Source organism: Pseudorasbora parva, chromosome 18 (genome assembly GCF_024679245.1).
Source record: "Pseudorasbora parva isolate DD20220531a chromosome 18, ASM2467924v1, whole genome shotgun sequence".
In the NCBI taxonomy this organism is placed as follows: Eukaryota; Metazoa; Chordata; class Actinopteri; order Cypriniformes; family Gobionidae; genus Pseudorasbora; species Pseudorasbora parva.
The window spans coordinates 8,644,727-8,660,727 of NC_090189.1; the positions used below are offsets into that span (position 1 = coordinate 8,644,727).

A 16,001-nucleotide genomic window follows, 5' to 3' on the forward strand; every position below is an offset into this window, starting at 1 on the left:
ATAGTCACAATGTTTAAAAATCTGAATGGATAATAATTTTTTTTGGGGGGGGTGAAATATGACCTGAACATTTCTGTGCGCCATTCACCATACTGTAAAGATAAAAAATGAATAATCTGATTTCACCTATTGAAATACATTACATTAAACATGTTTGCTGTTTTATGCATTACCCACAATTCTTTGCTCTGGACAGGGTCTTCCTGGTCGCCCGGGACTGCCTGGAGCCGATGGTCTTCCAGGACCTCCAGGGACTGTCCTGATGTTGCCTGTATGTAATTCTGAGCACAATTACCAAATACACACTTTAAAATTGCACATGAACAACTCAATCATAAACGTTTACACTGCTTTTAGCTTGGATTCAAGCCCCGTTTAACGGTACTGAGATTAATTTTAGCCCATAATGAATGTTAAGAGATGTTAGTTCTTTCGCTGGTTTGATTTATATTCAGAGTGGTTTAACAGTGATAATTATGCCAGAAAGATATCAGAAACATAATCGTCCCTTTGCTGCCGTGATCCCCTATCAATCATGCACTGGTGAATGCAGTGAGACATTTCACAAATTCCACATACTCTCAGCTTTTCCAAATTTCCTCTTTCCCAGCTGTTACTCCAATATAGTTTTTTATATTCCAGAACGTGTAGCGACTTCACAATGTCTTTCAGTCGAGAGTTCTGGAATGCTTCCATGGCGAATCCAGATGTTATAGAACACCACATTCAAAATGATGTTGTCCTTGGTGTATATGTGTTTACCGTCAACATGTGATTGTAATTAAACCCCACCCTATACACTACCTCTCCTCACCCCGAAAAAATACTCTTGAAAACCAGTCATGAAGCAACTAACAACAGCTCAGAGGTTCACTTTAAAACAAGCAGCCTTACTCTTGGAAGTGTAGTGATTATTCTCAGCCACCAGATGGCGCCGCTGATCAATTCTACACACAGACGCACCCATAATAACAGCATACTAATACCATACAAGTCTGCCTTATTTTATATCAAAGAAATACTAAAAGTAGCATGCCATTCTTATTCAATACTACTTATACTATTTTGTTTTTACACTATTACAACGTACAAAAGTTTGGTGTTAGAAACGAAAACTTTTATTCAGCAAGGATATCAAAAGTGACAGGAAAGACACTCAATCACACCAGCTCAGAATGATTGATCTGTAGTAAACGCTACACAATGACAAGTGGAAATACTGGTTTAATTCAGCCATGTACTGTATGCTTGATTAACTGTACGTATGGATATAGCTGGATGCCACTCATTGAATATAGTATGCAAGTTAATAATAAATGTAGATGAAAACATACTACTATTGCAGCTTTTGCAATTTTTCTGGTTTGCCCATTGAAGAGGGGCACAGGTAGATAGGTAAACGATTTAAAAATATTTTATTTTATTTATTTTAAAATAGGAAGAACACTTTAAAGCTATTTTATTTTTAAATATACTTTTTTAAAATGTATTAGGTTTATTTTATTTTATGTAACATTTTAAAATAGGCAGAAAACTTTAAAAATAGGCAGAACACTTTAGTTTTATTTTATTTAAAAATAGTAGTTCATAACGTTTTTAAAATAGACAGACCACTTTAAGCTATTTTATTTTTAAATACATTTAATTTTTATTCATATTTTTATTATATGTAACATTTTAAAATAAAGCTGTTTTTATTTAGATTTACTGTATTGATTTCTGTAACTAAATGCTAATCATTGAATTTAGCATGAAACTTTACAGTAATGTACAATGTATGGCTTTTATCGTTGTTTTATTTTTAAAATAAATTTGTGCAGTAGTTTATGTCCATCTTCCGTACGCATGTTTAACCTCAGATTGATGTAGTGTCTTACTTTTGAACATCCAAAACCAATCATCCAGTCAATGTTAGGATGAAATACATTCATTTTCACTTTTGCTGGCATGTCTAACTTTTTGCTTTCAGTCTGAATGTTAATATTTTTTGCGTCGCTCTGTCTTTGTAGTTCCGCATGAGTACAGGAGGGGACAGTGGACATAAAGGTCCTGCTGTTTCTGCCCAAGAGGCTCAGATGCAAGCCATCATGCAGCAGGCCAGGGTAAAGCACACACTCATATATATAAACATTATATCACACACGCATGCATCTTTATGCAAACTAATTGATCTGTTTTATTATTATAAAGCTGGCGATGAGGGGTCCAACTGGACCGATGGGTTTGACAGGCCGTCCTGGTCCTCTGGTATGTCTATATACTATATCTATATTATCATCTGTCAAAATTATAATATATATGATTTTGTTTCATGCTTGATTCGATTTTCCCAGGGTCCTCCTGGTGTGGCTGGACTCAAGGGAGAGTCTGGAGAATCTGGACCCCAGGTAGGCATCACAAATCGCCCAAATGCTAATCTATTTGTGCCAACTCTATTTAGATAATAATTAAAAGCACTTCAATGCAGGATAGACCTGAGACCTGCGTGTGTGTGGTCCAGGTCAGCCCTATGTTATTGGGACAAATTGGCCCCACAAGGATGGCAATGTCCCAAATACTTGTCCTTGTTGGGACAATTTTTGGTTCCAATGAGGAAACAAGCTTATGAATTATAGTAAATTGTTCTTTTTTGAAAATGTAAAACTGCAGAAAGTTTTCTGTGATAGGTAGGTTTGGGGGTAGGGGACAATGTACAGTTTGTACGGTATAAAAATAATTATGTCTATGGAATTTTTCCATAAAAAATGAAAACATAATGTATGTGTGTGTGTTTTTAGGGTCCTCGTGGTCCACTGGGATCAGCAGGCCCTCCTGGAAAGCCTGGTAGAAGGGTACGTTTGTGTTTTGTCTAAAACCAACGGGTCTATACAGAAGCCTGAATGATTATTATCGACCTGATCATTCTGTATCAATGTATTTATGAACAAGAGCAATGTTTTCTGTGGCATAGGGCCGACCCGGCTCAGATGGAGCCAGAGGGATGCCTGGACAGACAGGACCAAAGGTAAAAATAAAAGATTAACATTGGCCAAACATCTTTTATCAGAACACAGTTATGATTTGTGCACAGAAAGATGAATAAGAAGTAAATAGGGTCAATTTGATAACATACCCAGATTACAGTTTAAAATAATTATTTCTTATTAAAACAATTTTTAATATCCTGCATTGCTGAACTCTTTCCTGTCTGTGTGCTTCACAGGGGGACAGAGGATTCGATGGTCTCGCTGGTTTGCCCGGTGAAAAGGGTCACAGGGTAAGCCCGTTTTTAACATTTTAATATCAGTGGATTATTTTTATTTAATGGAATGGAAGCGAGTGGAATTTATGTTTATGATTGGCTAATCTTTAGAAAAAAAATGTCACGTGATCAGTATTTAATGTCCATTTGATGATTTATTTGGCATTAAAAGGGTCACAGGTTATGAACATTGTATGAACATTTTAAAATAGGTGGAATACTTTAAAGCTGTTTTATTATACGTTTTATTTTCAGATACATTTTATTTTATTGAAACATATATTAAGCATTTTTATATATGTGGAACTCTTTTGAGTTAATTTTATTTTTATTAACAGGCTCACTGGAATGCATAATTCTGATTGGCCAATCTTAAGAACATTTCAGTTGATATCAACATAATTATATGAATATATAATTGGATAACTGGATAATTCATTATATGAATATTAATGAGTGTGTCTTTGCGTTTTTAGGGTGAGACGGGACCTCAGGGGCCGCCTGGGCCTTCAGGAGAGGATGGAGAAAGAGTATGGACTCCTTAACTAATTTAAATCCCTTCTTATTTCCTTTCATCATCTTTACAATTTTTCTTTATCGAAATGGATCATAATATTCACATAATTTCCTGTACTTCCTGTATCCCAGGGCGATGACGGTGAAGTTGGACCCAGGGGTCTGCCCGGAGAACCGGTGCGTTAATATTTACTCCAGTATCCCAGCATGCACTCTTATCCTCTCTAATCCATCACTAGATTGTGTTATGTAATATAGCGTTTCCTCCCATGTAGTGAAACCACAAATGATTGTCACACATTTCACAGGCCTTTGCTCATTATTGATGTGAAGTAAATTAAATGTAGTGGTGATGAAAAGCGTTCAGTCGATTAACCACTAGTTCATCAGTCTGTCCAGCAGGGTGCGCTCCATATTCACCGTTTAGATATGGAGTGACTTTATCCGCTCTTGCCTATACACTTAAACACACTCAGTTATGTCCAATAAGATATAGAAAGTATGTCTAAAGTCAGCATTCATTTTTTTTTTATACCACATAAATACATTTTATTTCAGGCAAAATATGTTTAAAATGAAGCACATGTCATATATGTGGCATAGAAAAGCTGTTTAATTTGAAATGCATGTTGAGATCACATGACTGGTCTAATGTTACCCACTTTATCTGAATAACGCCTCTCGTTTGTGCCTCTCTGTTTCTCCGCTTTTTCTTATTCAGGGTCCTCGTGGTTTGTTGGGCCCCAAAGGTCCTCAGGGGCCCCCAGGACCTCCCGTGAGTACATACTTCATCTTTATTATCTAAATCAATTATTTTGATTCTAACTGAGTTAAGTCATTAACCGTCATGTTATTTATTCACTTGCTCTATGATTAAAAATAACACATGCACATGTAATGTTTTAATCTTAGAAGTAATCTATGTTTAAATTATTTTGATTCTCCTTTTCTCGTTTTAGGGTGTGACTGGTATGGACGGACATCCTGGACCTAAAGGGAACATTGTAAGTCTGAGACGCACGCACACACTCTTGCCCTCAAACTCACTTGTACACACATTCACTTTATTATCCTTCTCCCATCAGGGTCCTCAAGGTGAGCCAGGTCCTCCTGGACAACAAGGCAACCCCGGAGCTCAGGTATTCATCAAGCCACGCCCACTTAGACACTCTATAACCCGCCATTGATTGACTTCACATTAACCTTTACTCCTGTCCTCCTTCCACAGGGGCTTCCAGGTCCTCAGGGAGCGATCGGACCTCCAGGAGAGAAGGTGAGATTGGAAGGATAGTTCTCTGGTTAATGGAGTAGTGCCTTTATATAGATTTGCATGTGTCTATTGATAATGTTCATGTTTTATGACAGACACTTATTCTCAGTGCAGATCATTATGGGTCATTGATGTGATATACATTATGTGTGTGTGTAGACCTATTACATTAATTAAAATGCATTTTATACATATAGCACTTTTTAAGCACTGTTAGTAAGATGTTTTAAATACTTTGATTTAGTAAGGATTCATTAAATTGATCAAAAGTTACAGTAAAGACACTTATAATGTTACAAAAGGTTTCTATTTCAAATAATTGTGGTTAGCACTTTCTATACATCAAAGAGTCTTGAATAAAAAACAACAACATTGATAATAATCAGAAATGTTTCATGAGCAGCAAATCCTCATATTAAAATGATATGACATGTGACACTGAAGACTGGAGGAAATCATGCTGAAAATTCAGCTTTGATCACAGGAATAAAATACATTTTAACATATATTAAAATTAGAAATCAGTTATTTTAAATTGTAATAATATTTTACAATATCACTGTATGTTTGATCACAAAAATTATTTCTTTCAAAAAGTCACGACATAAAGAACCTTACCGACCTTAAACTTTTGGTAGTATATTATGACTTGATGTACACTCAAAAACAAAATGTAAGCCTTTTTTTAAAATCGTTTTTATTTTTATTTTTAAGATTTATGCATTCCAATAAATATTAAAATCCCATCAAACTGAATCTTTGATCAATTACTCAATTAAAATATTTAAGGATTATTCAGTTCAATTTGATGGAATTTTACTATTAATTGAAATTCGAAAATCAAAAAAAAAATTTTATATGTTTTTATTTAGTTTATTTTTGTCTGACTTAATGATTGTAGATAAAAAATAACTAGTTTGGTAAAATGTGTATTATTGTTTCATAAAAAAGGGCAGTGGATCAGTTTTCTTTATTAATACAAATAATTATATTTAAAAAAAAGCCAAATCAATTTTTAGAGATATTAAATAAAACGTTTTTTTCAACACTGCATGAGTACAAAGATTATATTTTAAAGCAGATTCCTGATTCTGAACATTGTCATTTCTCATTAACCCTTCAACACACTGGACACACTGACTTATTGATCGATCTACTAGAACTAGATCATTTGTTATGAATGTTGAAACAGGAAGTGTGTGCTGAGTGTTAATGGATGGTCAGTGCTTATGCTGGTTTTCCTCTCCTCAGGGTCCCACTGGAAAACCAGGTTTACCGGGAATGCCAGGAGCCGACGGACCTCCAGTGAGTCCGGGAAATAGACACACATACACACACGCTTCACATCTGTTCTTCTCAAGCTCCATTGTTTGTGTATCAGAGAGATTTCATTGTATTAATAATTACAGTGCAGTGAGCTCATTTCTGTCTTCACAGACACACAACATCCGTTCTCAAAGCTTTTTCTATCCGCAACGCACATATTCCGTGGTTTTATAGTGCCAATTATTGCAGCATAACTTAGACATTCTCTTTATCATTGTGTCACAAACACAGGGCCATCCAGGAAAAGAAGGGCCATCAGGAGAGAAAGGACACTTGGTATATGTTTTTCCTTCATTCTTCTATCCAATGGCTTTTTATAAAGATAATTCTCTTGCATAAATGTAGCTTATTTTATATATTAATGACTCAATCCATAACTGATTGAATTTTATAGGGACCTCCTGGTCCTCAAGGGCCAATCGGATATCCTGGGCCTCGAGGTGTAAAGGTAGGTGTTTCTTGCATCTCATTGGTCATAGAAGCACTCAAACCAATCTCTCATTGGTCAGTGGATATTAGTGTAGTTCTTTAGTAATATATCAGTGAAATGTCACCCAAATAACTACTGAGTTTTGCCCCTAGCTTTTTTTCCTGATAAAAAACAGCACCTTACTAATGTTTCTGATACTTTCCTGAGGCAGAATCATCTGAACTTTGTATACGTCTTCCAAAACTTAGTGAACTGCCTACCTAGACAGAAAGTAAGGTTTCAAAGAAACTTCTAAAATAGCTGCTTTTGGCCAAAATGTAAGCCAGTGTCAGAGTCAATGACATGACAGTTTTGTGTGTTCACACCGCAGAAACTGGGAACGATTTTAGTTATATAAACACATTTTTGGGACTAAATTAGCTCCTGCTTCAAAGTAGGGTCTAACTCAGCACAATTTACATATACTTACTCCATGAACTAACATACAGAAAGCGAATGTTAACTGCATTTACCTGTCGCCTTTGTGGCGTCGTGTTTTTTTAAGTAGCACTGTAAGTTGTAGGAGATTTCGTCTCTTAGGCCCTGTTCACACCTGGCACTAAGATGTGATTTGGTTGATCGGATCACAAGTGGACGGCACTAAATGCAGGTGCAAACCTTTTGAGCTTGTCCACTTTCAACCACTTCCAGAGGTAGAAAACACATTTCATAGAGTAGACGCTCAAACAGCTACAAAAGACGTCTACTCGCTGCCAAGTCTAATGCGTAAACATTACGGGAAGCACGTTAACATGGCAGCTGAAGACCCAAGTTTAGTTTTTAACACACACGCACAGTGTTTGGCGAGATCTTGCGGCTGTCAAAGTGGAAATGAAAGCTGCAGCTCTCAGTATGTTTCGTCTCCGGGCGCATTCATATGTAAATTGCGTGAGCTTATTTTGTGCATTAGATCGGAAGATCTGAAAAAGCCCATACTTTCACCCACCCATATCGAAGAAATCAGAACGGAAGTGGTTAAAAGTGGACAAAAGGAACAGCAATGTGTCTCCCTCACTTGTGCCCCGAACGTCCAAAACGCATCTTAACACCAGGTGTAAAGAGGGCCTTAGACCCCATTCCATCTTCATTATCACGAAACCCACAACACACAACAAAAACACAGCTACGATCACAGCATCCTCCATCCTTCAGTTGTTGACAAAATTTCCCTAGGGGAACATTTCGTTCTCAGGGGCCGCTCTGGTTACCAGTTCCTGTAACTACCCAGTGCGAAAGCCTCTATTCACTTGAGGTTCCATATCACTTAGGATGCTTGTTTGCCTCTTTAGCTTTGCAACATTCTAACATAAATTCTATTGGAATCAGTTGTGAGTAAAATCTCCCAAGCACTTTGAGTTCTAAAAAAATCACTTATGAGGTTCTATTTCAGTTAGAATGCTGCCTATGTAGATAGTAGAGAGCAAGGCGGCTCGCTAGGAACAGAGTTTTTATCAGCCTCATGGTTTATGAATGGCGTTCGTGAGACTGCGAGTCCAGTGCTCACAGGGTTTCTCAGATATTTGTAGTTTAGACGGACTCTGTTGATCTCAGTTCTTTCTTCTTTTCTTTCGCTCTTTCTATCTGCAGGGTGCTGATGGAGTCCGCGGGCTGAAAGGAGGCAAGGGTGAAAAGGTAATTTTAGAGTGTGTTTGTGTGACTGTGTCCGTATGGATAGGAGCTGTTGTGTGTGTGCACCGGTGGCTAATGCACTACTCCTGTGACATTAATGTTTCATTTCTGCTTCTGAATATGGAAACCATAACATACTCCAAGATGCATTTTTGACCTTCTCGCTTTGGTCATTAAAAAGTTTTATCCTGTGAGAGTGCTTCTGGAAAATAAGATCAGGCCCCGGCAAATAGCAGAAATAGCAGTTGCCATGGAGATTGGTCCCTTTGCATTTGTCAAAAAGGGGGTATTATGTGCGAAAGGAAGTTTGCAACGCTCTCAGTGTCAAATCTTCATCTCTTTCTTTCTCAGGGAGAAGATGGATTTCCCGGATTTAAAGGAGATATGGGCATCAAAGGGGACAGGGTAAGATACTTATTCTCAGGTTGAAGAGGTTATTTGTGTTTGGGTTTATCTCTGGGGAATTATGGGATTTGATCTTTCGTCTCTCTCTTTTCACTTGTGTTGATCTTTAATTCTCAGAGCATCTCTGAAGTAGCAGATAAATCACAGTGGCTCTATATTTAGCAGTGCTTCCCTATTACTTTTACCCATATGCTTTGGGATTTGAACAAATATAGATATTCACTGAAGAAAGGACCCAAGCTGTTCCTAAGGACCAGAACCTGGGGATCGGCCACAGAGAAATGTGCTAAAAACCACTCAGAAAACCTTAGCAATCACATAACCCCTAGATGACACACTCCTGAGTACATTTCACAGACTGCATGATGCATTTTGCACACAAAAATGGCAAGAGATTGTGTCATTGAGGGCCCCAGAAGTCAGTTTTCCCCTGGGTCAAAGGGGACGTCATAGTCACACCACCTAATTTAATCTGATTTTTTTGGGTCTTATAAAGTACGCTGACTCTGCTGTGTCGTTGGCAAATGTCTGTAATGAGCAAGTGTGTCTCACTCTTGGTTATTAGGGACTAAAAGGCAAATACTTCTGAATTTAAGGGAAGACATTGTCCTAACATTGTCCTAAATTGCCCTTTACTCTTGTAAAAATGCCGCACACTCACTTCACTCTTCTCATGCTGCTGAAGTGCCTAGATTTGCCTATGTCTTTAAAGTGGCAAAACTCACATATTAATTGTCCACACAAATCTGTTTTATAATCAAATTCCCACATTTGTTATTGAAAGATGTTCATCTTAAACCAAATTAATTAACAGCTGTGGACACGTGTGATATACCCCTTCACTATCTACTGTCTGCTTTTTGAATTCACAGAAATTATGAGAGTACAATAAGTCAAACAAGTAATTAAATTATAATTATGAGAGTACGATAAGTCAAACAAGTAATTAAATTATAATTATGAGTCATTTTGACGACATCTTGGAGGTTTGCTTTATATATTTAAATTCCTGAAGGGTGAAAGAAATTAAGAAATTTCTTAGTTGTTTTTGTTAGCTTAAGGCTTTGGAAATGTGCACAGGAATTTTACTCTTTCCAGGGTTTAGCCAGCCACCGACAGCATTTTTATAATTTTCAAAAAAATAATAATGGCCCCCATAATATTGTGTTCTATGAATATCTGAACATGCAATATATCAAAAGAAAGATCAGAGTCTCTGCTTTTTAACACCAACAATAACAACAAAACGTTTTATTCTAGATCCATGCATTCTTTTTTTAACAACACTTGAATGTAAGTTCATAAAAAAGCGACACTTTGAACAAAACGTTTTTTTAAAAAACTACAATGTGCATAAGCAGTGCTTTTCTCGCTTGTTTCTGCTTCACCTGTGTTTCAATCCAGAGATTCTGTACTCTTTCAGAAGATGTGTATTAGTGCCCCTTATCATATAACAGTGGGGAAAGATTTAAAAGAACCATATTCTATACTTTTTAATGTATTTTCACTCATGATTAATTTATTAATTAATTAATCAATAACGATTAATGCCATTTATAATATTAATCATATATCCAATAATTATGTTAGTCAAGAATTCTTGCACCAAAAAGTAAATTTAGCTCTTCATGACAAGAATGTCTATATGTAAATGAACTCTGGTATGATTGGCTGACATATAAGTGTGGGTTACTGTGTTATTCATCGGGATGGGCCTGTAAATTGATTTGAAAGACCTATTGTTTTCGATTAAACCTGATCTCTAGGAATCTATAATAATTCTTGTGTGTATGTTTGTGTGCGTGTGCGTGTGTGTGTGTCTTGTGTCTGTCTGTGTGTGTGTGTCTTTAGGGAGAACTTGGAGCTGCTGGACCCAGAGGTGAAGACGGACCTGAGGGACCCAAAGGAAGATCCGGTTTGCCTGGCGATCCTGGACCGCTCGGGCCGTTAGGAGAGAAGGTCAGTGTGACTGAAGCGGCGGTTCCAGTTGCTAAATGTTCTTTTAGTCAGATTCTGTGACGGTTCAAACTGTTTAAAAGTTTGGGATTTAACCGTTTACTCTTTGAATATTTCCTGTGATGTTCAAAAGAGCAGCATTTATTTGAAATGGAAATGTTTTGTTACACCATTAATGTCTTTACTGGCACTTTTGATCAATTGAATTAATCCTTTCTGAATAAAAGTAATTTCTTTACAAAAACGTTTAAACAGTAGTGTATCAATCCTAGAATGTAATGCAGAAATATATTGTTCAGTACAGAAAACGATCGATAGAACAGTTCAATTATTTCACTCAACATGTGGCATGCGCTACACTGTACATTATGTATACAGTTAGCTTAGCAACATGCTAACATCAATCTCCATTGAAATCAATCGTGAGTCAAGTGTCCCGAGCACTTTGCATGAACCAGAGGTTCTCAGTTAGGATGCTGTCTATGTAGACAGAGAGGCATCATGACATTTTGTAACAGAGAGACATTCACTATGTAATTAAACTGCGTGACAGAAGCAAAGCAAAGATGACGAACAAAGTTTAAATACCATTCGACACTTTGCCAGTGTTTTGTCTAGACTGATTATTTATGTTTCTTCTGTGTACTTTGATTTTAGGGTAAGCTCGGTGTTCCTGGGTTGCCAGGCTATCCAGGAAGACAAGGCCCCAAGGTAAATATACCCGATCTGCCTGTGATTACCCAGCATCCTCAGCGTTCGTGTTCGAGTGTGTGCATGTATTGATATAAGGACAAGGTTGTGTGTGTGTGCATGAATTAGAGCAGGATTGGAAGGCAGACATGTTTGAACTTCTTGATCAAAGCTAAGTGGATTTACCCATAATGCCATCTGGTGTCAGCTTTCCGTTTGACCGTGACCCAGCATGCACTGCTGCAACAGCACTTTTCTTCTCTTCTCCTCTTTTTATCCCTCTCTCCCTCCTCGCTTTGATGGACCTGTGAATTAATCTCTCTCTCTCTCTCTATCTCTCTCTCTCTCTCTCTCTCTCTCTCTCTCTCTCTCTCTCTCTCTCTCTCTCTCTCTCTCTCTCTCTCTCTTTTTTAGGGTTCTCAAGGATTCCAGGGATTCCAAGGAGCCAATGGAGAGAAAGGCACAAGGGTGTGTTAAAAAGAAATCCATGTGGAGTTTTCCTCTTTTTCTTTCTCTCACACACCGTTCTTTTTGAGAAAGAACTGCATGATGATCATGTAAAAAATGCAAAAGATAAAATAGAATATATAATATGTCAGATGTAAATGCAATTTGATGAATTCTTTATAGTGAGCAAGAAAATCAACTCTTTCAGATGCGATTTATTGCATCTGAAAAAAAGAAGCGAAAAACACTAAAAAAGAATAACTGAAAATTACTGAAAGTTAAAGTGTACACAACATTCTCATACCAAACCTGTAAGATAACCACAATTATACATTAGGCAGAATATATTATGCACAATGAAAGTTGTTGCGCTCTGGGAATCTCTAAAAATGACAACGCTATAAAAGTATATAATAAAAGTAGTCATCTCGACTTGCACACTATATATTAGAAGTAAAATTCAGGGTTTTTTCTCAGGTTATAGAAGCTAACAGGTCTCTGAGCTGTAGTGTGTATCACAGCCCTTATGGCCAAGTAAAGCTGCGAAAGGCCCTGAGTAAACTCAGCTCTCCGCACGGATGCTTTATTGGCTGTATATCATCACATTTAAGCTGAGAGCAGCAGCCGGCTGCCATTAAGAAGACAATGCAGTCTCCCATAAACACATTATAATCCAAAAACATCTTATTCTCTTAAACCATTAACACACACACACACACACACACACACACACACACACACACACACACACACACACACACACACACACACACACACACACACACACACACACACACACACACACACACACACACACACACACACACACACACACACACACACACACACACACACACTCAGACTGGATTCATTTGTTGATGCAAAACTTTCTTTATTCCGCCATAACTCTCTGCATTGAGTATTCATGAGATGGATTTTGCTAATATCATCTACAGAAAATTAACACAATATGTTCTACTAGGCTGAATGAAATATTGCTTGTGGTTTTGTTTAAAATTATGCAAATAATGGCCATAATTATGACTGAATTCACTGGAAAAGAGAATTTAAACAGGAAGGGAAGCACGGTAATTTAACAGCTTAAATGTATTTATTTAGTTATCTTTACTAAAACTAACTATGTTATTATTAAAACAAAAACGTTCAATTAATGTATATTTACACAAAGCAGTTTATATATATATATATAGTACTAGAATGTATTAATTTTAAACATGTTTAAAATATTAAATACATAATGCACACAGTTCAGTTTAGTTATTATATGTTGTTGATTTAAAAATATGTATGTCTTTACTTTACTGGAACTTATTATTTATATCATTAATATATTTGAAACATAAATAATATTAAATTAATAATAAAATGCACAATGCACAGTTTTTATAATTCTATATTATTATTAAATAAAAAAATATATATTTATTTTACTATAATTTTCTTAAATAACAAATATTTTTTAACAATAATAAAATATTTAGTTAGATTTTTACTTTAAATTCATGTATTATTCTCTGTCACACACAGGGGACACCAGGGAAGCCGGGCCCCCGAGGACAGAGAGGACCCACGGTAAGGCAACAAACTTAGGATAAAACAAGTGATGTGTACCTTTTTGATGATTAGTTTAGGATTGATTTCTCACACTGCTTTCATATTCTCTCGGTAGGGACCCCGTGGTGAAAGAGGGCCAAGGGGACCAACAGGGAAAGCCGGACCAAAGGTGAGGCTGTCCTCCCCCTCCCTAATTTTCATTTGTAATATTATACAATGTAACATAAAAAAATAAATGGAAAAAACGGAAAAAAGGCAAATATCATATATACATCAAACAATTGTTGGGTACATCAAAATTAAATTAGGAAAAGCACACCACACCCTGCCTGAAAACATCCCTGGCTTCAGGATATTTTAAACCTATTTCATCATTTGGCATGAAGGGTAAAAGCAGACACTGACAGGAGCTAATGGAGCTTCTATTACATTTTAAAATGCAATGTTTGCCTCATCGGCTTATAGCTAGAGCAAATTAAAATGCAACAGGAATTTTATTGATCTACAAATCCTCTATCAGTCAAACAAATCTTTAATGGCACTCATTACCTCTGGCAATAAGCATACGTTTTACTTTATTAATAATTGATTACTTATACAAGGTCATTTAATACTACATTTTCAAACTGAAATATTAAAATGTTCTGTTTTATTTCCCTCTGTCTCTTTCCTTTTCTCATTTGTTTCTCTGCCCCGCCTCCACAGGGCAACTCAGGAAGCGATGGCCCCCCAGGACCACCCGGTGAACGGGTACGGTATAAAGAATAATTGAATCCTTCCAAAGTATTGATTGTTGGATATTGCTCCAGCGAGAGATTTAACATCCATTTCTGTGCTGTTTTACAGGGTACATTAGGACCACAGGGACCTGCTGGATTCCCCGGCCCTAAGGGTCCACCTGTATGTGACGCCGACACTATAGATGTGACTATAGAAATTCCTCATACATCTTCATTAACCAATCATTTGTCCTCTCTCTCTCTCTTTTCAGGGGCCTCCTGGAAAGGACGGACTGCCCGGGCACCCTGGCCAGAGAGGAGAGACTGTGAGTGGCGTCTGAAATTGCCACAAACACTTTGGCTCACACACTTCTAGAAATAAACTCACTTATGTTTTCATCTCACAGGGCTTCCAAGGTAAAACCGGACCTCCAGGACCCCCAGGTGTAGTCGGACCTCAGGTAAGGGGAACACAGAATGATGATGTCATTATTAGAATTTCTGAATGATTCTAGAATTCCAGAATAGTGCCACTAAAAAGATTCCACTAAAACAGGTGAAAGAACTGAGGGTGAATCTCACAAATACTATCAAGAGATGTTTGGTTCATCAAAAATAACATTTAATAATCTCACACCACATGTTTTTTTATTTTTTATATATAAATATGTATAAGGAAAATGTACCTTTTTGCCTGTTTTAAGACTAATAATTTTACATTACATTACATTTCCCGTTTTGGCATGATTTTATAATGATTTTATTCTGTATTAGAATTGAGACGGAAATTTCTTTTTTAACTGTAAGGACAGTAGGGTGGGGAAAAATGTTTAATTGTCATGAAAATAATATAGCAATGCAAAATAATATTTCTTATTTTATTATTTTTATGTAAGGGTGGAAAATGAAAATAACAATGGTTATATTGCTTACTAAAACTAAATCAATTACATTGAATGGAAATTAGAACTGTTTTTTTTTTAAACTAAATTAACCAACTAAGTATTTAAACAAAACAAAACTGAAATAAAAATAATAAAAATGACATCAAAATAAAGCACATAAAAACATTTCTAAAAATAAAATAAAATATATTTTATCAATACATACTATAATAATATATCCAAATAACAATTTTATCATCCAGGACCACATATATTCAAAAGACTTGATCTTTTGACTTGGGCCGGTAAGCAAACACCTAGCAGACACATAGCAATGCCCTGCTAACCACACACAACACCCTAGAAAGAGACTGGGAGCTTTAAACAAGCCAGAAGCCCCTCAGGAAATGCAAAAAAAGCTGCTTTCCAGGGCTATGCTAATTTTAGCTGTTTTTAGGCATTCTTTAGATGCTTTTACACTCTATTATATCTTTAATGCTCTGAAGGCATTAGACACACTAGACTCTGTGCTGCATCTACCATCCACAGAAGAATAAAACATTATAAAGCGTTTGGCTTAGAAAACAGCACACTCCACACACCCATCTGTTTCTCCAGGATCAGTACCACAGGCAGAGGCCAGAGACATGCGATACATATTCATGAGCCTGTCACCAGCCATCACTCGGTCATTAGATTATCTTAAAGGTGTCCTAAGTTTGTCACCAGGGAATCATAATGGCTCCATTAGGTTACATATGGGCGGTTTGTTGGCCTGTCTGTGCTTTGTCTCCTGACATGCTTTTGTTTGTGCGGTTGGATGTTGGCGCTGGCTGGGTAATGAATTATTCATAAGCAATCATGATATTCTATT

At 36.7% G+C, this 16,001-nt stretch overlaps 1 protein-coding gene across 2 annotated transcripts in view; it reads left to right on the top strand.

Moving 5' to 3' along the window:
* The window catches only part of col5a1 (procollagen, type V, alpha 1), a 109,627-nt gene that overhangs the window by 67,312 nt on the left and 26,314 nt on the right, over positions 1 to 16,001 (top strand). For both annotated transcript variants that reach the window (XM_067422663.1, XM_067422664.1), the window contains exons 12-38: positions 197 to 271; positions 2,010 to 2,102; positions 2,191 to 2,247; positions 2,334 to 2,387; positions 2,778 to 2,831; positions 2,951 to 3,004; positions 3,203 to 3,256; positions 3,718 to 3,771; positions 3,890 to 3,934; positions 4,479 to 4,532; positions 4,717 to 4,761; positions 4,843 to 4,896; positions 4,986 to 5,030; positions 6,279 to 6,332; positions 6,585 to 6,629; positions 6,748 to 6,801; positions 8,410 to 8,454; positions 8,803 to 8,856; positions 10,708 to 10,815; positions 11,470 to 11,523; positions 11,917 to 11,970; positions 13,498 to 13,542; positions 13,640 to 13,693; positions 14,230 to 14,274; positions 14,371 to 14,424; positions 14,516 to 14,569; positions 14,651 to 14,704. In XM_067422663.1, the coding sequence (XP_067278764.1) occupies positions 197 to 271; positions 2,010 to 2,102; positions 2,191 to 2,247; positions 2,334 to 2,387; positions 2,778 to 2,831; positions 2,951 to 3,004; positions 3,203 to 3,256; positions 3,718 to 3,771; positions 3,890 to 3,934; positions 4,479 to 4,532; positions 4,717 to 4,761; positions 4,843 to 4,896; positions 4,986 to 5,030; positions 6,279 to 6,332; positions 6,585 to 6,629; positions 6,748 to 6,801; positions 8,410 to 8,454; positions 8,803 to 8,856; positions 10,708 to 10,815; positions 11,470 to 11,523; positions 11,917 to 11,970; positions 13,498 to 13,542; positions 13,640 to 13,693; positions 14,230 to 14,274; positions 14,371 to 14,424; positions 14,516 to 14,569; positions 14,651 to 14,704 (1,512 nt within the window). The remainder of the gene's footprint in view (positions 1 to 196; positions 272 to 2,009; positions 2,103 to 2,190; positions 2,248 to 2,333; positions 2,388 to 2,777; positions 2,832 to 2,950; positions 3,005 to 3,202; positions 3,257 to 3,717; positions 3,772 to 3,889; positions 3,935 to 4,478; positions 4,533 to 4,716; positions 4,762 to 4,842; positions 4,897 to 4,985; positions 5,031 to 6,278; positions 6,333 to 6,584; positions 6,630 to 6,747; positions 6,802 to 8,409; positions 8,455 to 8,802; positions 8,857 to 10,707; positions 10,816 to 11,469; positions 11,524 to 11,916; positions 11,971 to 13,497; positions 13,543 to 13,639; positions 13,694 to 14,229; positions 14,275 to 14,370; positions 14,425 to 14,515; positions 14,570 to 14,650; positions 14,705 to 16,001) is intronic.